The 24,108-nt window shown below is 37.3% G+C and overlaps 1 protein-coding gene across 1 annotated transcript in view; it reads left to right on the top strand.

Annotated features, from left to right (window-relative positions):
• mmp17a (matrix metallopeptidase 17a) overlaps positions 1 to 24,108 on the top strand; it is a 95,253-nt gene that overhangs the window by 67,479 nt on the left and 3,666 nt on the right. Inside the window, exons 5-9 of the mRNA XM_065244138.2 lie at positions 9,111 to 9,287; positions 12,485 to 12,587; positions 18,028 to 18,110; positions 18,352 to 18,504; positions 19,199 to 19,456. Of these exons, the coding sequence (XP_065100210.1) occupies positions 9,111 to 9,287; positions 12,485 to 12,587; positions 18,028 to 18,110; positions 18,352 to 18,504; positions 19,199 to 19,456 (774 nt within the window). The remainder of the gene's footprint in view (positions 1 to 9,110; positions 9,288 to 12,484; positions 12,588 to 18,027; positions 18,111 to 18,351; positions 18,505 to 19,198; positions 19,457 to 24,108) is intronic.

Genomic DNA, 24,108 nt, shown 5'->3' with positions numbered 1-24,108 from the left:
TTACAGAAATGTGCGCATACATAGTGATGGTCGTTTTCGAAGCACTGCTTCATGAGGCTTCGAAACATTTACGAATCTTTTGTTTTATCAGTGGTTCGGACCGTGTATCAAACTGGCCGAAGTCACGTGATTTTAGCAAACGAGGCTTCATTACGTCATAACTGTTTCAAACGTTGCGAAAATCCGATGGTTTACCACTAGGGGGAGTTGATCACAAATGACCAGTGTCTAATATATTTAGGTGAACTCGGATCAGTTTTATTATGCAAGTTCATAAAACATTTATCCGATCTGACTAATAACACTACCATTTTGTCTACTTTTTGTTTATAGACAGATTTAATGACAAAAATTTGCATATTTAAAAGTGTAGTTAGTTTTAATGATTTGTTTCACCCAAATAAAACTAAAAACACATACACTTTAACTGTCTTAATTAAGTTAAATGTTTTTTTAAACATATTTTAATAAAAATCTTCCTATTATTTTGTAAAAAAGTGTAAAATGTTTGGACATATCTGCATTTATACTCTTTTAACCAGCAGGGGTCGCCAGCGTGTGTGGTGTTTCGAACTGCTTTGAAAAACTGAATCAATTTTCGAATTAATTTGTTCAATTGATTCGAAGCTTCGAAAAGCTTCGTTTCTCCCATCATGCATACACGGACATCAAACGAAATATTATAGAGCTTTCAGTCTATTTTGAGCCTTGACAAAAACCTCCAAAATAAAAGTGTTGACTAACTTTCATATCAAATACTATTCAATCAGAATAATGACCTATTGGCATCATATTTACATCTGGAACGGCATGTTTTGTTTATTTACATTTTTAATGACTTGTTTAATTGTGTCAATGCATTTTGCACAACAACTGCATAATCCTATACAATTAATGTAATTTTAAATCCATAAAGTTTATAAACAACGAAAATTACATAAGCTATAGCCACGTGATTGAGTTTAATGTTAAATATTATGATTCAAAAAATGTTTAGATAAAAATTATTAGAGGAACGGATTTTACCTCATATGTGAACATGTGTGATTCCGCGTTCCCATGAACTCTGGCGAACTTTGGCGTTGTACCAAGAAGATGAATCTAGAAAAGTCTATAACAGGGGTTCTCAAAGTTTACATTCAAAGGTCCAAATCTGAATTCCCATAATTTTCATAGGTCCGGAAAAACTTTATGTAATAAATTTTTTTATATAACAAATCAACACAAATAGTTTGGGAAAAAATAAGTGTATTTTGCATTTAAAGTAAAAAAAAATAAAATAAATAAACACAAGAAATATGCCAAAAGTAACCAGGTGCAAAATACAGAGCAACCTAATTAGAGAAATGGCACAGTTTGTTCTCCATCATATGTATAAACCATGGCAAAAAAAGTGTGGTTGGTAGGCAGAGACACTGACCAAAATTAGGGGTGCACCTATAAATTGGCTGATGATGCTTTCTATACTTCTCAATGAATTACGGTGAACTGCCGCTACATCCAAAAGCCAGGGGGCGCTCTTGGGCAGAAACTTTATATGTGCTGCAGACGAAGAACCAGACACACGGAGCTCCAGGAAATGTCTTAAGGATATATTTATATTGCTGTTCTTCAAACCTTTTCAGGTATTTTCATGATAATAAAGAATATATATAAGATTATGTTTGACGAGTGTTGCTTTTTTAAATGCATGTTTTAAACGACTCAAACCAACAGTGATTGGTAAGGACTGATCAAAAGCCGTAGTACATGAAGTAGCTGTGCATAATATCTGGGTGTGATGGCTACTGCGTCACACAGGAAATTATTAAATAACTCGTTTTATTTTCGGACCAGGAATACTCTTAAATCTAAAAAGAAAAAATAAACTAAACGAATGGTTTACAAGTTTAATATGCATTTGTAAAATAGCAAATGCACACATTTAATCAGTCACATAGTTAATGCACTTGTAATATGTAGGTATGATGACAAAATTTTCAAAAACCCCAAAACTCTAAATTTATCACATGACTAGACAGAGCAGACATTCCCATTTGCAAAGAAACAAGGATTGTAAAAATCTATTGAGTATTGAGAAAGTTATGATATTTTTAATATTAGAAATCAGGGGAAAAAGTTATATATGGATGTCTATGGAATGTGTGTGACCGAAATGCTGCTTTTTCACAAGTTTTTGCTTGTAACTTTCTCATTTTATCAGATATTTGCATGAAATTTTAACAGAAGGTAGAATTTTGTTAGTACTTTCAAAATAAATTATAAACATTTACTGTTTTAGTTGGAATGGGCATCAAACTTTAGTTGGAATGTGCATCAGACCCATGGTAACCATGGTTTTAAGAACGATACCTGCAGTGGACGTTCTGACAGAGCGTTCACTGTAGTCTATTTATAGATACGCGACTACGAAATTTCCGCGGTTTATTTAAATACCTTCTCCACCATAGACTCAGAGTAAAATGTTTCAGGACCAAGATAAAAGATATTTATTTGGGTCCATTTACCTTTCATTAGAGACCAGAGCTTAGTGGAAGCACACCGCCCAGTTGAAACTGACACAAATGTTTAAACAGTTGCTGTGAATTAAAAACACCTCCGAGTTGAAAGTTAAAAATATCAAACGCTTCCGGTGGTCGGACTTGACCTATTTATTGTCGTATTTAGTAAAAACATACTACAACCTTGCGGCGAGAAGTGGATATTGCATGACACACATTTAAAAGTATTGCATGGGCTGAAACAGATTCTTCGACCCAGAAATTCGACGCGCGTGCCCGCGATGTCAGCATTGCTATAATATGAAGTGGACGCGGGTCCGGATCAAGTTGCCGTCGGGTCCGGATCCGGACCGGAGTCCGGACTTTGAGAACCCCTGGTCTATAACGTTGAGACAGTGCAATTTTAAACCATACAGTTTCTACACAGATGAGGTTAACTGCACATTACCGTTTTAATTCCTCAGTTGGCAAAATGCAGCAGCAACAGCAAAGAGCTCGTGAGCGCGCTCAGACATTGATGACGTCAGGGACTGTGCTGGATGCAGCGCCTGCCACCAGAAGTAATGTAACACAATCAAAACAGAAGGCTCAAAAAACCAAGCCCCTCAGTTTGAATGGGCATGACGCCTCTGATTTGCAGTAGTGTGTGCACGTGCCTGTATGTTTTTGGAAAGCTGGACAGCTCCGTGCTCCATTATTGGACTTTCCTTCTTAACCTAACTCTCTTATAAGGAAGGTTATTTAAGGGAATCATCAGTCTGTAATCTATGCCTCCCTGATGTTAATACCTTTCTGATCATATAAGCCAAAACGCACGTATTTGCTCACCGAACAGGAGGATCTGCAAAACCCTAACCTTAGCTTGAGCAATCTTTTGAAATCCAGTGCGAGGCTGTTAACATGCACGGTGTAAATTATGGTATTAAAACACTCATTTACTTTCCCCCAGCATCTCTGACAGGCACCTTCAGCTTGCCGCTTGAGTCTGCTAGATGTACCAGATGTTTTGCAGTGTGCAAAGTCCTAATCAGATTGCTTTAGATCAATCTGTCATCTGCCGCGTATCCTTCTTTGCACTCTGAGTGGCACAAAGCTCATCTGGATAAATCGTAGTCTGTGGTAAAGGTCCCGTTCTTTTTTAGTTTTTGAGGCTTTGATTGTGTTTTCAGTGCGCAATATAACATGTGTTCATGTTTCACATGTAAAATAAAGTATTATATTGAGTTTGCACTGTCCTAAAAACGGGCTGATGTCTTCTTTGTTCTATGAAGTCCCTCCTTCAGAAATACGTATCGAGTTCTGATTGTGTAGTTTGTTTAGTGTGTTGTGATTTGACAGCAGCTTAGCTTAGCCTGAGCGGTTTGAGCTGACTGACGTATTCCTGTGGGCGGAGTTTAGTCAAACTATCTTACTTTGACGTCGTTCAACCTGGAAGTAGAGGGCTGTAGTCCCAACCGGTCGTTCGCTGTAGGCTTTGAAAGGGGACTTTTTTTAAAGAAAATATATAACTTTGAGCTTTATCATTTTGATGGGTATTATTTATGCTGTTACAGCAACAGTTCACACTAACTAAAGTTTGAAAAATGGGATCAGGAAGAACGTGACCTTTAAACATATCACCCTCTAGCAATTAGATGTAGCAGTAGATAACCAATACAGGGACTATTGGGTTTAGTCCAATGAAATTAAGTTCATTTTGATTTTTGTTGCACAATTTTCTGCAAACTTATTATTTATCTTCTTTAGTTACACTTGAAACAGCAACAAGCAATCGATACTGTAATATTTAAATAAAAACTGTGATCTGTAACTTCGATTAAAATAAACAAAAATCAGTTAAGCAGGTACATCAAAACCACAATTCTCAATGGTAAGCTAAAGCCCGGAGTATAGTCTGTTTTTACGTGTACACAAACATACGCACGGTCAAAAGCGCAGCCTTTTGGGCGGAATATCAATATGACATCATTTGATATTATACCTGTATGAGATTCTTTATACTGATGAAATCAAAAAATATATATTTTAATTAGTGATATTAACCACACAGTTGACGGCACTCAATGACTTCCATAGTATGAAAAAGTAATACTATGGGTACCATCTACTGCATGCTTACCATTGTTTAAAAAAATCTTTTTTTGTGTTCATCAGAATTAAGATACTCATCCAGATTTAGGACAAAGTAATTGATGACAGAATTTTAATTTTTGAGGACTAATTTGCATATCCGAGCTGTGTGATTGAGTAAAGGCGGTGACTAATTTGCATATTTATAGATCCGTGTATACTAAATGAGGCAAGGGTGTAAAGTTATATTTAAGCTGTTTAAAAGCATGAAAAAATGACTCTTGACAGGTACAACTTTTATATATGCTATTATGATGCTCAAAGATGCGTTGTGATAAAAATGATAAAAGTCTTGACTACAGGGGGACTTTAACCAACGGATATCTGTTGAAACTTTGGAGTGGATTATAGTAATGCAAAGCAGATAGTGCAATGCAGTTAGTGATCCACAGCTTATTCAGATCCCTAATCTTAATGAGGAAGTTACAGCTTTAATCCACTCATGCAGGAAGCTTGACTAGCTGTTCTGCTTTCACTAAAACCCCATTCACACAGACCTCTGGTCCCAGAAAATACCCGTAAAATTGCCAGACAAGCGTCTGTGTGAACAAAAACTTGTTCCGTTAATCTTCTGGGATCGTTGCCGGAAAGAGGACCTAGTAAGATACGCGGGTAACCCTCTGTGTGAACAAGCCGCCGCAAGAATGCCCTAAAGGGCGTGTCGAAGTGAGGACGCGCGCGTCATCATCACAACACAAGTTATGGTTCAGCTTCTTACAACGAGAGATAACATGCATATAAACATTCACCACGAGAAATGTTGCAAACTAGATTAAAGCAGTTATCAGGAAATGATCAATGAGACGCATAAACAATCACGCACGTGCCGTAGTGAGGACGCGCGTGTCATGGCAACATGAAGTTGGTTCAACTCTTTAAAATGAGGGATTTACAACATTCACAACGAGAAATGTCAGCAAACTGGACTGAAGCAGATATCAGGTAAGTTAGATTATTACTTACTTCGTTGAAACGGAGATCATTCAGCAGCATAAAAGAATATCGCGTCACTTGCTCATTTGAGCTATAATAAACGAAAATACCCGCATGTCATCCCAACAAGATATATCGTCCAGCTCCTCAAAATGCGGGTTTTAAATGCATATAAACAATCACGATGAGAAATGTCTGAAAACTGTATCAAAGCAGAAATCAGGGAGCTCGTCAAATATCCACTCTGAAGCTGAGGTCATTCACCAGAATAGAACTGTGCGTTCACGCGCTCCTTTGTAGTCTTATCATAAACAAAAATGCACGCGAGTTGTTTCTGGAGAGAGGAATAATAAATACTTTGCAAACTTCAGACGCTGCGTAGAAGAGAGAGCGGGACTTTCAACAGGTCACGTGTCTTTCCGGGACCATCAGATGCCGTGTAAACTTGGCAGTGTGAATGAATAAAATATCAAGCGGTCCCGTAAAATTCCAGGATGCCTATCCCGTGTATCTTACGGAATATCTGTGTGAAAAGGGCTTAACTGTCACGGTTATCGCGTCTTTCACATCTTCTCAAGGGTCTTCTTAAACTATCTATCTATCTATCTATCTATCTATCTATCTATCTATCTATTCATACGTTTCTGTCTGTCTGTCTATCAACCATCTGTCTGTCTATCTATCTATCTAGTCATCCTTTTTGCCTGTCTATCTATCTTTCTGTCCATCTATTTATACTTTTCTGTCTGTCATCTGTCTGTCTTTCTGTCATCCGTCTGTCTTTCTGTCTATCTATGTAGTCATACTTTTCAATCTATCTATCTATCTATCTATCTATCTATCTATCTATCTATCTATCTATCTATCTATCTATCTATCTATCTATGTAGTCATACTTTTTTGCCTGTCTATCTATCTATCTTTCTGTCTATCTATTTATACTTTTCTGTCTGTCTGTCTGTCTGTCTATCATCTGTCTGTCTTTCTGTCTATCTATGTAGACATACTTTTCTTTCTATCTATCTATCTATCTATCTATCTATCTATCTATCTATCTATCTATCTATCTATCTATCTATCTATCTATCCAGATGTTTCTGTCTCTCTTTCTATCAATCATCTGTCTGTCTGTCTATCTATCTATGTAGTCATACTTTTTTGTCTGTCTATCTATCTTTCTGTCTGTCTGTCTATCTATTTATACTTTTCTGTCTGTCTGTCTGTCTGTCTGTCTGTCTGTCTGTCTGTCTATCATCTGTCTGTCTTTCTGTCTATCTATGTAGTCATATTTTTCTATCTATCTATCTATCTATCTATCTATCTATCTATCTATCTATCTATCTATCCAGATGTTTCTGTCTCTCTTTCTATCAATCATCTGTCTGTCTGTCTATCTATCTATGTAGTCATACTTTTTTGCCTGTCTATCTATCTTTCTGTCTATCTATCTATCTATCTATCTATCTATCTATCTATCCAGATGTTTCTGTCTCTCTTTCTATCAATCATCTGTCTGTCTGTCTATCTATCTATGTAGTCATACTTTTTTGCCTGTCTATCTATCTATCTTTCTGTCTATCTATTTATACTTTTCTGTCTGTCTGTCTGTCTGTCTGTCTGTCTGTCTGTCTGTCTGTCTATCATCTGTCTGTCTTTCTGTCTATCTATGTAGTCATATTTTTCTATCTATCTATATATCTATCTATCTATCTATCTATCTATCTATCTATCTATCTATCTATCTATCTATCTACCTACCCACATACCTACCTACCTATCTATAAATTTCTGTCTGTCTATCAATCATCTGTCTGTCTGTCTGTCTACCTGCCTGCCTGCCTGCCTGTCTGTCTGTCTATCAATCATCTGTCTGTCTGTCTGTCTGTCTGTCTGTCTATCTATCATATGTCAGTTTATCTAAATATCTGTCTTTGTGTCTCTCCATTCCAACAATTTTAATGACACTTTATGGCTCTGACTACCTTCATATTACCATTTCTCTAGGCCATTTAACAAAAAAGTGTAAATGTTTCTATGGCCGGATGCGTTGCTCAGATTTGTCTATGTACTAAAACAAGTGCAGGGGTAATGAAAAAGGTGAGTGACATTTAATGGCACACACACCTCCCCATCAATCACAGTCTCATTGTGCTGAAAATGACAGTGTCTCTGAACATCTAGGACTATTAGAGATTTAATCACCGTGTTTTTGAGGACATAACTGCACTGGATGTTTTATGGTTTGTCCTTTTGAAACAAGGTATTCAGGGTTCACTCACACTGGAAGGAAAAGTCTCTTTACTTTCTCGATTGTTTTTACTAGACAGCAGTGAGAAAAATCGAAAGCTAAAGTAATCTCATCTCATGAATTTTAGAAGATATCTCCACATGTGTGTGACCTCCATACAAATGTCAACAATTTGTGTCTCTTGCTATTTAGCTTTTGTTTATCCAGCTTTAGCTTTGTTGTTGTGACACATGGTATTTAGAGTCTAAATGATGTTCAATAATGAATGTTAGCTTGTCAACTAGTCACCATGTTCCGTAAACAAAAATGACTAGTTTTAAAGGTTTAGCGGAAGATTTTCGTTTTCCGGGTGGATCACCACTGTTATTGGTCATCCCAGATGTCAATCATTCTGATTATATGTTGACGTATAACCGTCGTACGTGCTCGCCTCTACGTTCGCTTTCTGCACATGCGCACTTTCACGTGTATGTGTGTTGTGCTACGCTTTCAACCATTCATTGAAGGTCGCGTTCTCACTGTGTTTTTTTCAAAATGTCTGAGGGTCACAAGAGAAAAAGTGTCTACGAATTGTATGACAAGAAGAGAAAGGACTATAAAGAAAGAAACAAGACCAGAATGTTTATGGGAGACTATTTCACACGCTGGCGTAAGCTAAAATGACAGGTTGGGTTTCCCACGCGAAGTTTCTACTGGAAAGGTACATTTTGCATGCTATTTGGAGAAATTCATTTAAAATCACTGCTAGTTAAAGTTGATGTAAGCTATGATTAGCGATGCTAGCCCTGGCACAAGTCACGAACTGCACAGACACGGTAAACATGCCGACAGAAACTTGTAAACAGAGCGAAGAGAAGAACTGAGCTCCTGCATGCTCTCTCTCTGTCTCGTGCACGCGTTTAACAGGCGTTACCCCTCGGAGAGTGTTGCGTGTGCATCGAGGGGCGGTTCTTTTAAATAATTCGGGAAAATCTTCCGCTATACCTTTAAGATGATTTTCCAAAGCCAGCTGATTTGTTAGCTAATGATCATTTTGGGCCAGCTAATACCTATGATTTGCAACACATAGCATAAGCAACGATTCGAGCAGGGCCATCTGTTATTTTGAATAACGTTATAGTTGGATTGCATTTAATAAAATTGAATATTAACTTTATAAAGTCTTTTCAGCTGAAATAATGCTGTATATAATGCAATTTAAAATAACTACAAATGCATAAAATGTTCTCCTAGAGTGTTATTACACAGAACCGACGTTATAGTCCTAAATTTGTCTTCATTCTGTCATCTCCCATCAGATTCACACGGGATGGATCTTTTCGCAGTGGCTGTGCACGAGTTCGGTCATGCCATAGGGCTCGCTCACACTTCTGCCATTGAATCCATCATGCGTCCGTACTACCAGGGGCCAGTGGGGGACCCGCTGAAGTACAACCTTCCGTACGAGGACAAGGTTCGAGTTTGGCAGCTTTATGGTAAGAGGCTTTATTTTTCCTCTGTTCTCGAGCACTTGCTTTATCTTCATCAGTTAGCTGTAAACAGATAGGGTGGCAGACTGCGTGTGGTAGAGGTCCTCAATCAAACATGGACACTCTGCTATCACTCTTTGAATCTCTGATATCTCTCGATAGTTTCTGGAGAAGTGTGAAGTGACATGCCGAGACAAATCGGAGGCATGGTGTGCAAAACAAATAGATACTATAATGCCATAATGTGTAGTGGAACCACGCACTGTATGTGCCAAGCGTTAAGCTGTGCCCTGAAGTGGACTTCATGGGGTGTTCGACCATCTTTATGTGAGATTCCAAAGTCATGAAAGGCATAAGTGCAGACATTATCTGTCTGTCTGTCTATTCATACATTTCTGTCTGCCTTTTAATCTATCATCTGTCTGTCTGTTGTCTGTCTGTCTGTCTGTCTGTCTGTCTGTCTGTCTGTCTGTCTGTCTGTCTGTATGTCTGTCTATCGTCTGTCTGTCTGTCTGTCTGTCTGTCTGTCTGTCTATCTATCTAGCCATACTTTTCTGCCTGTCTATCTATCTATTCATACGTTTCTGTCTGTCTGTTTATCTATCATCTTTCTGTCTGTCTGTCTATTTATCATCTGTCTGTCTATCTGTTTTTCTGTCTGTCTTTCATCTGTCTGTCTGTCTATCATCTGTCTGTTTATCTATATATTTATACTTTTCTGTCTGTCTGTCTATATCTATCTATCTATCTATCTATCTATCTATCTATCTATCTATCTATCTATCTATCTATCTATTTATACTTTTCTGTCTGTCTGTCTGTCTGTCTATCCATACTTTTTTTCTGTCTGTCTATCTATTAAGTCATGCTTTCTGCCTGTCTATCTATCTATTCATACATTTCTGTCTGTCTGTTTATCTATCATCTTTCTGTCTGTCTGTCTGTCTGTCTGTCTGTCTGTCTATCTATCATCTGTCTGTCTATCTGTTTTTCTGTCTGTCTTTCATCTGTCTGTCTGTCTATCATCTGTCTGTTTATCTATATATTTATACTTTTCTGTCTGTCTCTATCTATCTATCTATCTATCTATCTATCTATCTATCTATCTATCCGTTTGTTTGTCTGTCTATCATCTATCTGTCTGTCTGTCTTTCTGTCTGTCTATCATCTGTCTGTCAGTCTATCTATCTATCTAGTCATACTTTTCTGTCTGTCTGTCTATCCATATGTTTATGTCTGTCTGTCTAGTCATACTTTTCTACCTGTCTGTCTTTCTATCCATATGTGTCTGTCTGTCTGTCTGTCTGTCTGTTTGTCTGTCTATGTAGTCATACTTTTCTGCCTGCCTGTCTGTCTATCTATCTTTCTGTCTATCTATTTATACTTTTCTGTCTGTCTGTCTGTCTATTCATACGTTTATGTCTGTCTGTCTGTCTGTCTGTCTGTCTGTCTGTCTGTCTGTCTATTTAACTATCTATACATACGTTTCTTTCTGTCTATCTATCAGCTGTCTGTCTGTCTATCCATAAGTTTCTGTCTGTCTGTCTATCCATAAGTTTCTGTCTGTCTGTCTGTCTGTCTGTTTGTCTATCTATGTAGTCATACGTGTCTGCCTGTCTGTCTATCAATCTTTCTGTCTATCTATTTATACTTTTCTGTCTGTCTGTCTATCCATACGTTTATGTCTGTCTGTCTGTCTGTATATGTTTAATTTATCTATCTATCTATCTATCTATCTATCTATACTATACTTTACTTTACTATACTATACTATACTATACTATACTATACTATACATACATAGGTTTCTTTCTGTCTATCTATCATCTGTCTGTCTATCTATCTTTTTGTCTGTCTATTTATACTTTTCTTCCTGTCTGTCTGTCTGTCTGTCTGTCTGTCTGTCTATCCATATGTTTCTGTCTGTCTGTCTGTCTGTCTGTCTATCTATCTATCTATCTATCTAGTCATACTTTTCTACCTGTCTATCTGTCTGTCTATCCAGAAGTTTCTGTTTGTCTGTCTGTCTTTCGTCTGTCTGTCTATCTATTGTCTGTCTGTCTGTCTTTCGTCTGCCTATCTCTGTATCTTTATGTCTATCTATTTATACTTTTCTCTCTGTCTATCTGTCTATCTATCCGTATGTATCTGTTTCTCTGTCTGTCTATCCAAATTTGCCTAAAATCTATCTATCCATTCATTATTTTCTGTTTGTCCATCTGTCTGTCAATCTATCATCTGTCTGTCTATCTATCTGGGACCTAATTTCTAAGGGCAATTAGAGAGATAACCCCCCAATAATCTAAACTAGCAATTAACCCTCTTAATATGTATAGAATGAATGATCAAAACATATGTATAGATAGGAGATTTGCTTCACTGCTTTTGCTTTATCCTTTCACCCCCCCACTCAATATGCTTATCTTAATCTGAAGCACCCCTGTAATTTATTTTGATTGGCACCACATGCCCCCTCTGTGGGCTGCCCTTTTCTTGGATCCCACCATGCAAAATCACAGGCCACAAGCGAGGAAATCGGAGCGCAGAAGTGATTTGGCTTGTATTAGGGACTATTGATTTAATTACACGGTTGTGTTGAGGCAGACGAGGAGAGCGGGGATTAATTGGTCGTCGTCACCATGGTTTGAGCCCTGCTGATGTACATGCAAAATGTCACATGCCACTGTGCAAACACTCATGTGGGAGGCGAATAGATAGAGAGGACAATGTGATGTGAATGGAAGGACAGAGATCGGATCAGAGACAAACAGATAAGTCCAGAAGCCCTGGATCTCTATTCTAGCTGAGAATAGCAGGTGAAAGCTGGCCACACATCTTAATAACGTCTTATAAATTAATGGAAAACATATAATCTGAAAGCAAATGTTAAATGTTTAGAGTTTAATACCCATAATTTGTGTCACATTAATTAAAACTTACAAGGACAACGCTTCATGAAATTTGTTATAAAAGACTTACTGGCAAAGAACTTGTTTTTGTTTGATTAGTTTGACATTTGAATTGTTTTACATAATCGTATTATTCCCCTAAACTCGGAAATATTTAGAGGAATTTATATGTTTGACTAATTATTGCAAGTATAATGGGGTTCGTCCAAAAGTCACAGTTAAACTTTGTTTAAAGAGTAAACTTACTAAAGTTAAGTTCAGCCTAACTTGTCTTTTTGTATTGTATTTTGTCAGGTGTTCGAGACTCTGTATCACACACAGCGCAGCCAGATGACCCCTCCCAAACGGCTGAACCTCCCGTCCTGCTTGACCTCCCAGAAAACAGATCCACAATCCCGTGAGTACAGAAACTACCTGCACACAACTCATGCAGCGTGTCCTGAATATTTTGAATGGAAGAGATGGCGGTCCATCGTTCAACATCAGAGAGTATGTCTGGACTTTAAAATGCATGCATACCAGGCATCCTGAGGCAAATACCAAAATGACACAAATTATGGACTTACTTGCCGAGTAAGCAAGCTGTAGCCACATCCAAGTTCATGGCGCATCTCACCGTTTCTCTCCTCCCGGAGGATATGTGCGACAGGTAGATTTAGTTTGACAAAGGTCAGTAATATATTCCTCACAGAGTGCTTGGCTAATAAACTGTGAATGAAGATCTTTGTTAATAAAGTGTCGGCGAGTTCACGCTTACAAAAGATGCTCTGTCGCTGTAATTGCTCCATCATTAGCAGCCCAACCACGTCAGAGTGCTAAGTCAGTCATTAGCCGTGAGGATAACATGTCAGACACTTCCATTGCAGGTGATAACATCTCTTTTGATCTGTTTGGTCTTTAAAAAGAAAACACATCAGACTGTTTAGCACTGGTTGATACTATATACCTAGCCAAAAATACTTGTACATAGACAGGCACTGTTAAAATAAACAGTGGGGGCAATCATTGCTTGATTCTGATTGGTTAACAGATCATCAGATCTGTTGTTTATAAGTGTAAGGCTAGGAAGTGGTTCCACTCTGCCAATCAGATCATGAGAAACATTTGTGTTCCAGACTCAAGTGTCAATCTAATTATAGATAAGAGCATCAAAGTTTAATTTCAATCTTTGACATGACCTTACTCAGTTGATATTAAAGATGTGAAGGTTATATTTATATTACCCTAACGCCATCTGAGATATACAGTATATGAATTCCTTTCTTTAGCTGAACACAAACAAATTATTTTATATTAAAATGCCATCATTGTATTATATGGGGCATGCATGGAATAGCTTCAAAAAGCACAAACATACATCATTAAAGTAATCCAAATGTACCAAAAAATCAGTCATAAGTCACACTAGTATATTTGTAGCAATAGCTAACATTGCATTGTACAGTATGAGTGAAAATTATTGCTTTTGAATGACAACAATCAATTGGATATTACATTTAAAAAAGTAAATTTCCTACTGTAAATACATATAAAAATGTATTTATTATTAAAAATGTGTGTTGCTAAGGACTTCAGTTGAACAAATTTAAAAGTTGGACTTTTTAATTTCAAAAAGTTTAACAGTATATCGGCCAAATGTTTTTCTATCCTAAAAAAACATACATCAGTGGAAAGCTGATTTATTCAGCTTTCAGGTGGTGTGTAAATCTCATTTTCAATTGACCCTAATAACTGGTTTTGTGGTCCAGGTTTACAACCCATGTGTAAAAGTAGTGCACTTTCATAATGTACTTAAAGTGCTTTATTTTTATAATATATAAAAAAATTCTTTAGTGTTACTTGAAATAATTAAGTAAAAAGTAAAATAAAAAGTAGTGCTGCCTCACGATTAGTCACGATTAATTATTTGCAAAATAAAAGTTTTTGTTTACATAATATATGTGGGTGTACTGTGTATAATAATTATGTATAAATACACACACACACACGTATATAATTAAGAAACATGTGTATATACATGTTTATATATTATATATAATTTATATTATATATAAATATAAATATTTATTATAATAAAAAATCTTACAATTATACATGTTTGTGTGTGTATTTATATAAACATATTTAATATACACAGTACACACACATATATTATGTAAATAAATACTTTTATTCTGCAAACGATTAGTCGCAACTAATCATGAGGCACCATTAATTGTAAGATTATCTAAGTGTACTTATTTGTGCTATATTGATGAGACACCATGAATATAACCTAAAAAATCGCTTTTAAAGGAGACATTTCACGAGAATCTTTGGTGTCCCCAGAGCACATATGTAAAATTCTAGTAAAATTCAAAATACAATATAGATTATTTGAAGAGTTTGGTTCCAAAACGCAATAAATCCATTTTTTCGGTAAAAATTTTGGTAAAAACATGTTTTCTATACCAAGAAAGTGACAAGATGAAAACCACTATTTTTCTGTTACAAACTTTTACATATCATCTTTAGGTTATAAAAACATAAAAAATTCAAATCCATAACTTGATTTTCAAAGATGTATTATAAAAACGGATAATTTTTTCCACAAAATGCAATAAATCCATGACAAGTTTTTTTCAATATGCTATAAATCTATTGAATCAATAGCCTATATGTGCATTCATCTTTGCCATGTTATATTCATTTAGTTGAACAGTTGTACACTGATTAAAAAAATAAACATTAATGGCATTAATCAAAAGACTTACTTTGTCATATTAAGAACCAGGGGTGTCAAACTCAAGGCCCGCGGGCCAAATCCGGCCCGGACCCTCATTTTATCTGGCCCGCGAGAGCTTACAAATTATGTTACTTATGTGGCCCGCGAGAGTTTACAGGTTATTTTATTGATATTATAAGTTGTATTTTTTGCAGGTTATTTCCTACATTGATTTTTTTTTGCAGCCACAAAAACTATTTTTTGTCCCGCCAAAGTCTTTTTGTAATATAATTATTGATAATGTTGATGATTGCATGAGAGAGAACGAGCAGTACCTCGCACGCGCGCACTACTAGAGTGGCCGTGTTAATGCGAAGGCTGCAGCGTCCGGAGGTCGCATTTCCAGGCTGCATACATCATCAAGACTGTCTTGTTTCAATATATTAACAATTATAAAGTTAAATATTATTCTTCGTTTATAGTAAATAGTTGTAATATGCGTATGCCGTGCGAGTGTAATGGTTAGTTAACTTAAATAAACCAGGTTTGATGATGCTGCATATACGACCTCCGCAGGCTGCAGAAGAAACGGACAGTATCTGCTCGTTCTTTCGTTCCCTCTCTCGCGCCCTCTCACGCGCATCCAGCGAGAAAATGTTTTCCGTCTCGTTTACAGAAATGTTTTGCGATGTCCAGCTGGGATTAGTTTACAACACGTCTATTCGTCAGTCAATCAGACACTCAAAGTCAGGTAAAAAATTACAGCTTTTTTGCGAAGAGAGCAAGAAATGACGACAGCGAGAGTGTGTTTAATAAATGCATATTATGGAGGAGATTGTAAAACAGATTAGTATCTTAAAATGCCTCTCATTTTATTACCTGCACAATGAAGGATAACAGAACTTTTTGAGTGAGCTCACATACAACATGTGTTTTTGTCACCACAAATATTTTTTAAATAATCTATAGAATGGTTGTACTCTACACTTTGTCATTATTTGCCTGGGCTTCTACTTTCAAAGCTAGGTATTAATTGAGTTATTAACAAAACCAATAGTAAGCAAATGCAGAGAAAATTATGCAATGTACAGTAATAAAAGAGTTGATACATTCATACAGTCGTTCAAATACAACCGGCCCTTTGAGAGTAACCGTACAGTAATGCTGATGTGGCCCGGGATGAAATTGAGTTTGACACCCCTGTTAAGAACATTGTCATTGCTGCGGTTACACTTGACGTCGTCGCCTAACATTTTTCACAGCGATCAGCTGTAAAATGTTTTGGTCCTGCTCGATTTTCGTTGACTTCGAGTAAAATTATGTAAAGTTTTTCATAAGATCCCCTGAAGTCAATGTGTTAGCATGACAGAGCTTGATACTGTCGGGAGAACAAGTACCCGGCTCCCGAGTGCCTCTCGCGTAAATTATTAGATGTTGATGGCTTACGTTTCTTTCCCGTTACAGAAAACCACAGGTTTATCTTGTATTGGATTTTGCGTAAAAATACTGACCTAATATAATACTGATTCTGGCAGTAGCAAATTTTTTTCAAAAAATGGCGTTTATTGCGTTTTGGAACAAAACTCTTAATTTATTGTAGCATGTTAAAATTGCCACTTTGTAGGTGTGAGCAAAAATGTGCCGTTTTTGGGTGTGTCCTTTTAAATGCAAATGATCTGATCTCTACACTAAATGGCAGTGTCATGGTATTATTCCCTTCTGACATCACAAGGTGAGCCAAATTTCTATGACCTATTTTTTCACATGCTTGCAGAGAATGGTTTATCACAACTAAGTTACTGGGTTTTTCCTTTTCACATTTTCTAGGTTGATAGAAGCACTGGGGACCCAATTAACTCTTTCCCTGCCATTGACAAGTTATCTCGTCAATCTGTAATATCCACCAGGTGGCGCTCTTCCGCAACTTATAAAACCCGGAAGTATTGCCCTAGGCCTAGGGCAAACAGCTGTATGTCCGTATATGTTTTAAAGATCGCTCTGCATCTGATCTCTATCAAAAGTCCTTCACAAAAATGGAATTATCTCAGCTTTTTGCTCAAAATTTGGTGTTTTTGATGAAACCTATACATATTTGAGAGGTGATAAAAACAGAACACATGAAGGTAGGATGAAACTGATTTTTTTATTTGAAAGCAAAGGGTCTGTTCTTTTATTTCATATATTGTATGTTTATATATTTAAAAAGGAGCATTTTCTGGAAGGCATTAAACTTTTGTGAAAATCATGAAAAATGCTGGCAGGGAAAGAGTAAAAGCACATAAACATGGAAAGTCATATTTTTTATGATATGTCCCCTTTAAAATACTATCTCTGTATCAAAAAATTTCTTTAGATAACACTTTTATTAAACCTAAACCCAACTGATGGGTTCAACTTTACTACAAGTGTTAACTAAGTACATTTTCAATACATTTTAGTTCATATTCATGGTGTCTCACATAGCACAGATAAGTACACTTAGATGTTCTTAAAATTATCTAGTACTAAAGAAGAATTTTTAGTATGTTAAGTAGAAAATGGGTGCTCGAAAGTAGAGCACTTTAAGTACATTATGGAAGTCTACTTCTTTTTCACCTGGAAAATGACTCCAGTGGGTGAATAAATAAGCTTTCCACTGATGTATGGTATGTTTGGATAGGACAACATTTGTCGTAAAAAATCGTAAATGTCTTTTAAAGCAAACCATAAATATAAAAAACTACTGATATTTTGATCTTGTTTAGCTATTGATAGCTGTCTCATATCCATGAAAACACAGAGATCGGCATTGGTGGTGGCACAGATAATATCAAATCTTATTGGTTTTTGCATGTCTCATGACAAAACATTATGACTGATCTTTCAGGAGACATTCAAGAACCTGAAAAATCCCCTGATAGAAACATATCAAATTAGAGAGCCATCTAATGATGAACATTTTCACACGTTGCCATTACCACCTCAAAGTGTGCATTCATTTTCAATACTTCAAAAAACAAGCTTTTTCTCTACATAATGAATGATTCGCTCGTAGAAAGACACAAACACTCTTATTTCTAGCAGTGCTTTGCTTCAACACCCCTTACGAGACCATTTCTTCAAAGTTTCCAATTCTCATTGTTTGTTCTCTCAGACCTGCCCGCGACGCCCCTGACCGATGCACCAGTCACTTTGATGCTGTAGCCCAGATTCGAGGAGAGGCTTTCTTTTTCAAAGGTATAAACAATCGGAAGTCCTGGCTCAGTAATTGACAATTCATGATGTGCACATGCTTCTGTCTACATAGACTTCAAAAGGATGTTGTGTTCTATAAAGAGGAAAATCAAAGATCTGCCGAACTAAAAAGTGAACGGGACATGTTATAAACCTTATCAGCCTGACTCATTAATATCTATTCAACCGTAGAGTTATATTTGAACATGCAAATACTCTTTCATACGCTTAAATCTCTCATCAGGAAAGTATTTTTGGCGCCTTACACGTGAGAAGCACCTGGTGTCACTAAGGCCGGCTCAGATTCATCGTTTTTGGAGGGGGCTGCCCGCCAACCTGGACAGTGTGGATGCTGTTTACGAGCGACCTGGAGACCATAAAATAGTTTTCTTTAAAGGTACGTGCTTGAAATTATTAATTTATCAGTTATTCTTTCTAAGGCGGGCATTACTAGAATTTGCTATATCACATTATTATTAAAAATGAAAAACTTTTTAAAGAAGAAAAAAACAAGTTGTGTCTAGGATAATCAATTGATGTGGTAAATGTCAGTATACCCTAGCAAACACCCACAGTGCCCTGGCATCCTATAGCCCAAAAAAACATTAAATTTATATTAAAGTAAAACCTAAGTTATAGATGGTCGTGCTTATTGCTGTTACGATGCTTGATGTGCTCTGTGGTAAATGTGGTAATCACAGTTAGTACTCCTAGTACATCTATCAAAGGCAGGAAAAACAAGATTATGTTCAATTTTCCATCTGTGACAGATGATTGTTTGGTTATTACATTACATCATTTCAAGCAAAATGCTCCCTCGAGCGTAAACACACTCTCTTCCTAAGAAAATATTCAAAAAAGTCGATGGAATGCAATGCTCTCGAGATATGTAAATGTCGTTTTTATTAAGAGTAGGCAATAATGTGCACACCATCCTTCAAAGATATATAATACGAGAGCATTTGAAGCTCTTTAAAAAGAGCACGCGTTATACATTTAGAGGATTTCAATGTATTTCACAGCAGGTGAAGCCTTTTATATTTCACCACCTTACAGTAAGATGTTGAAATTCTACTCTCGCACCTCTCCAGGAGGAAAATATTGGGTGTTCAAGGACAATAATGTCGAGGAGGGCTATCCAAGGCCCGTCAGCGACTTTGGCCTGCCCGTGGAAGGGGTGGATGCGGTGTTCGTCTGGCTGCACAATGAGAAGACGTACTTTTTCAAGGACAGCCGTTACTGGCGCTATGACGATCACCTGCGGCGAATGGACCTCGGCTACCCAAAAGACACAGCGCTGTGGAAGGGAATCCCACCTCAGCTGGATGATGCCATGCGATGGTCTGACAGTAAGTCTTTTTTTTTTGTCTCTGGCTCTTTTTTGTTCCTTTATTTCTTTCAACCAAATGTATACATGTAGGACTTTTTATATAGTACTGCACCGCAGTGACAACTTGGGACCATTTTTCTGACAGTATACTATAGCTTTGGTGTTGATCTACCAGTTAAAATTAGCTGGTCAACCAACGTCACCAAAGAAGTGTGTTGTTGTTGTTTGTGAGGTAAATATAAGCGGGTGATTCTCACGAAATCCAGATTTAGAAGGTGTCCAGCATCAGATTTCTTAAAAAGCCCTTGAAGCCAATTATTTTTCGCACATATAAGATTAAGGTCTGAACTAACTCTAACCATTATTTTTAGAGGATTTAAAAAATATTTCCTATTGAATTATTTAATTTTTTAGATTACCATTATCAAACATTGTCATTACTGCAACATGATATTACGTTAAATGTTTGCATTTACAAACTCATGTTTTGGTAATGAGAACTAAAGAGTTGTCTAGGTACTATGACAAACAAAATTTAAACTTTTATCTGGAGAGAAAAAATAAGAACTGCTTACCTGGCAGCCATCTTGACTGTCACAGTCAATTATGTCCCTTCCAATATTTTTTTTTAAATGTTAGTTCCTTGAGGGCTTAAACAATGATTGAAAATTGTTGCGGAGGATGAGAAAATTGGTCTTGGACATGTTTATATTCCTTATTATTGTCTCTACATTTACCAATGATCACCAAATACCACATGTTTCTTTACTGTAAATGTTTATAATATAACATGCACTGAAGCTTTTTATTTTTTAGATTTTTTAATTATAAATATTTCCATGTCAAAGAACCCAAATCTAGTCATGGACACGTTGCGGTAATGAAAATGTTCCCCTTAAATGTGGAAAAAACAACAAAATTGGTTTGTATGATGTAATTTGAAATCATGTGCAAAATAGTACATGAAGATGTGTTTGTAACTGTATGCTTCTTATTTTGATACTCTTATTTGGCCTTTTTTTATCAAAATGTTTCATGAAACCTCATAAGTCTAAATTCGCGAGAATCACCCAAGCTTGTCAGCTTCCCAAAGAACCCAGCCTTATAGAAACAATTGATATAGTTTGTTTATCTGGGTAGTGGCGGAGTTCTGCATGTGTGTTTGTTTAATGTTGGATTTTGTTGAAATGGGGCGGCCCCAACCATCATGAGTCGCAGGCGGTAAGTAAAACTGCATCAAATGTCTGTGTTTTGTTGGCCATCGGCGCATAAGTGCCTATACTGGAAATGACACAAACATGTATTGAATCAAAAGTTATACAGAGATAGTGGTTGCTTGCTGTGACTCGCTCCACCCAGCGGTAAGCCTCGAGTGTAGGGTGGCCATTCGTGCCAGTTCCGCCGGACACGTCCCGAACATGTTTTCGGGTTCGTTCTCCGGAAGTCGCGTTGCTCGACCACATACGTCATCGAGGTTCTCACATTTCAGTTAAAATACATTAGAAAATTAAGATTTATTTCTTTTAAGACATACAATCATTGTAGTTTCATTCTTACCTTGAAATGTAATGGTTGCTTTTCTGAAATTAAACCCGAAATATTAAACCTTGATGACGTATGCGGTCGACCAACGCGACTTCCGGAGAACGAACCCGAAAATATGTTCGGGACGTGTCCGGCGGAACTGGCACGAATGGCCACCCTACTCGAGGGTGTCAGGTTTATTCAGAAATAATCAGTAAAGCTGATCTGTTGTTTATAAATCTGATAAAACTAAAGACTTACTGGATATATGGAGGATGTAATACTTCTCTACAGGTACTCAAGGTTAACATGTGATAAGCAGAAACAGCGTGTAATGTGAGCTTTAATAGTTTGATTTTAAGCAGCAGCTCCTAAAATACAACATGCTGGTTATCCCAGGAATTATCTTTGTTAAAGGGACACTCCACTTTTTTTGAAAAATGCTCATTTTCCAGCTCCCCTAGAGTTAAAGATTAGATTTTTATGGTTTTGGAATCCATTCATCATTGCGCCTCCTGCAGCCATGTTACAGCAGCAAAGTCCTTGATTATTACGCCAGAATGAGAGTATAGTCTTAGTCATATCTGCCTAGAAAATCAAAATTTTTTGATGTAAATACAGAAGAGTTAAGTTTTAAATAGGAAAAATATTGCAACTCTTGGTGATTTTTCTAGCGTGATGCTAATGGACTAATCAGATTCAATGCATTATGCTAAGCTATGCTAAAAGTGGTACCGCCAGACCCGGAGATCAGCTAAATGGATTCCAAAAAGGTACAAATCAAATGTTTAACTCTAGGGGAGCTGGAAAATGAGCATATTTAAAAAAAGTTGAGTGTCCCTTTAATGACAAGATCACTCAAAACCATTCCCTTCTGACTTATTCAGACCTACAAGTTATGATTTGGAAGTGCACAACTGTACAGTTTCTCTAAAGCTAACACATGAACCAAAGTGGAGGGGATGTGCAGGATTTTAAGACGCAATTCACCTTGGAAGAAACTGTGATTTTATTTAGATGGAGAGGATGCTAGCCAAGCAGGTGCTTTGATTATGTGGTTGTCATGGCAGCGGTTGTGAGGTCTGTGTGAGTGGAATGGAAAAAAGCCTGTAATGTCCTGTCATTCCTAATGCACGCTATTGTGTTTCAAACACAGCATGTGTCTTATAAGTGAAGAGCTGGTGTTTGAAATGCCATGGTAGATCAAATCAAACCTGTTTCATATATAATCAAAGCTTATAACGTGAATTTAATACAGCACACATATAGAGCTTGGCTTTCCTTTGATGTTTATTGTCTTGTGCATGGTGGTCTACTAGTTGGTGAAGGGGGTAAATTTAAAGAGACAGCATATTTGAGGAGGTTCTATTTGGCTGCCATTGTTGTCTGTTTGCTAAAACTATAAAAGGTGCCTCCATAAATCTTTTCAAGCAGGACAATTGCATTAAATTTACCGCATTCATCAGCAAATGACGAAACGGTTGCTGTCAGAAGTCAGACTGCCTGCTGCGGACAGTGATTCTGTTATCGTAAATTACCCGATGATTCATTTCTGGGTGAACTGTCCCCCATCACCTAGTTTTTCAGCCCACTGACCTGTCAGTTTTGAAAATTTATGTCTGCACATCCTGAGTACACACACCAGAACGCTGTCAGATCTTTTCTTCCTGCAGTGGTGGTCCTGTAGACAGCGTTCTGTGGGGGCTGAACGTGTGCTCATCAGGTTTCATCCTCTGAGGCTTTCCCAACCCCACTGGTTTTGCTCATAGCTGTTTGTACTGAGAGCAAGAATACGGCCAAACTCTTAAGTGACATTACTGATCTCCACTGGGGGGTAGAAGTATCAGCCGGTGGAGGGACGGCGATCCTGTTCAAGGAGACTGAAGCACTAAGGGACAATTTCACCCACAGAGAGAGAGATTTTCGATGGGACAATTGTCAGCAACAGACTTTACAAGAGCGGTCGCATTTCATCAAATGTCCAATCATGCTGGTCTCCAATTGAGATTCTAGACTATCCGGGGAGCTTTCAATCCCTCTGTATTTAATTTCTGGCCCCATAAAAGCTCTGATAAATCACCTGTCAACACACAACTGAGTGGTTCTCTGATTATGATCTCAGTCTGTGTTTACTGGAACCAGTTTGAAAACGTCTACCAAACCGGTACAGGGAATCCTTAAAACTTTTTGTAGTGAAGTACCCCTCCTGTGCTTGATTGCTAATAACATTTTTATTTACAGACCCAGGTGTCCAGTACCTATTACCATAACCATTATGCAGAAAATGTCAAATGTATTCAGCTTTCTCTTGTGTACATGGTTTAAATGTAAAATAAAGGATGATGGATGGATGGACATGCAGACACATAGATGGAAGGACAGACAGATACACAGACAGATAGATGGACAGATAAATAGAAGGATGAACACAGACAAAAAGACAGATAGATGGAAAGATGGATGGACAGACAGATAGATGGAAGGATGAATAGACAGACAAATAGATGGAAGGATGGATGGATAGACAGACAGATATATAGATGAAAGGGCACACAGATAGATAGAGAGACAGAGAGATGGACGGACGGACAGATACAAAGACAGAAGGACAGACAGCCAAATGGATAGACAGATGGGCACAGACAGACAGACAGACAGACAGATATATAGATGAAAGGGCACACAGATAGATAGAGAGACAGAGAGATGGACGGACGGACAGATACATAGACAGAAGGACAAACAGTCAAATGGATAGACAGATGGGCACAGACATAGATAGATAGACAGACAGACAGACAGACAGACAGACAGACAGACAGATAGAAAGATGGATATAAGGACGGACAGATAGATATATAGACAGATGGACACACAGAGACACAGATTGACCAAAGGACAGACAGATAGACAGACAAAGAGATGGATGGACAGACAGAAGGACAGACAGCTGAACACACAGACAGATAGATAGATGGAAGGACAAACAGATACAAAGACAGAAAGATGGACCGATGGATGGATAGCAGGTTGGATGGACAGATAGATAGAAGAATAGACAGATAGATGGAAGGATGGATGGATGGATGGACAGACAGCTGGACACACAGACAGATAGAAAGATAAATGGATGGACAGATAAATAGA

This window comes from Paramisgurnus dabryanus, chromosome 18 (genome assembly GCF_030506205.2).
Source record: "Paramisgurnus dabryanus chromosome 18, PD_genome_1.1, whole genome shotgun sequence".
Lineage (NCBI taxonomy): Eukaryota > Metazoa > Chordata > Actinopteri > Cypriniformes > Cobitidae > Paramisgurnus > Paramisgurnus dabryanus.
Note: the sequence above shows the minus strand (reverse complement) of the source record. Positions and strands in the feature narration are given on the sequence as shown.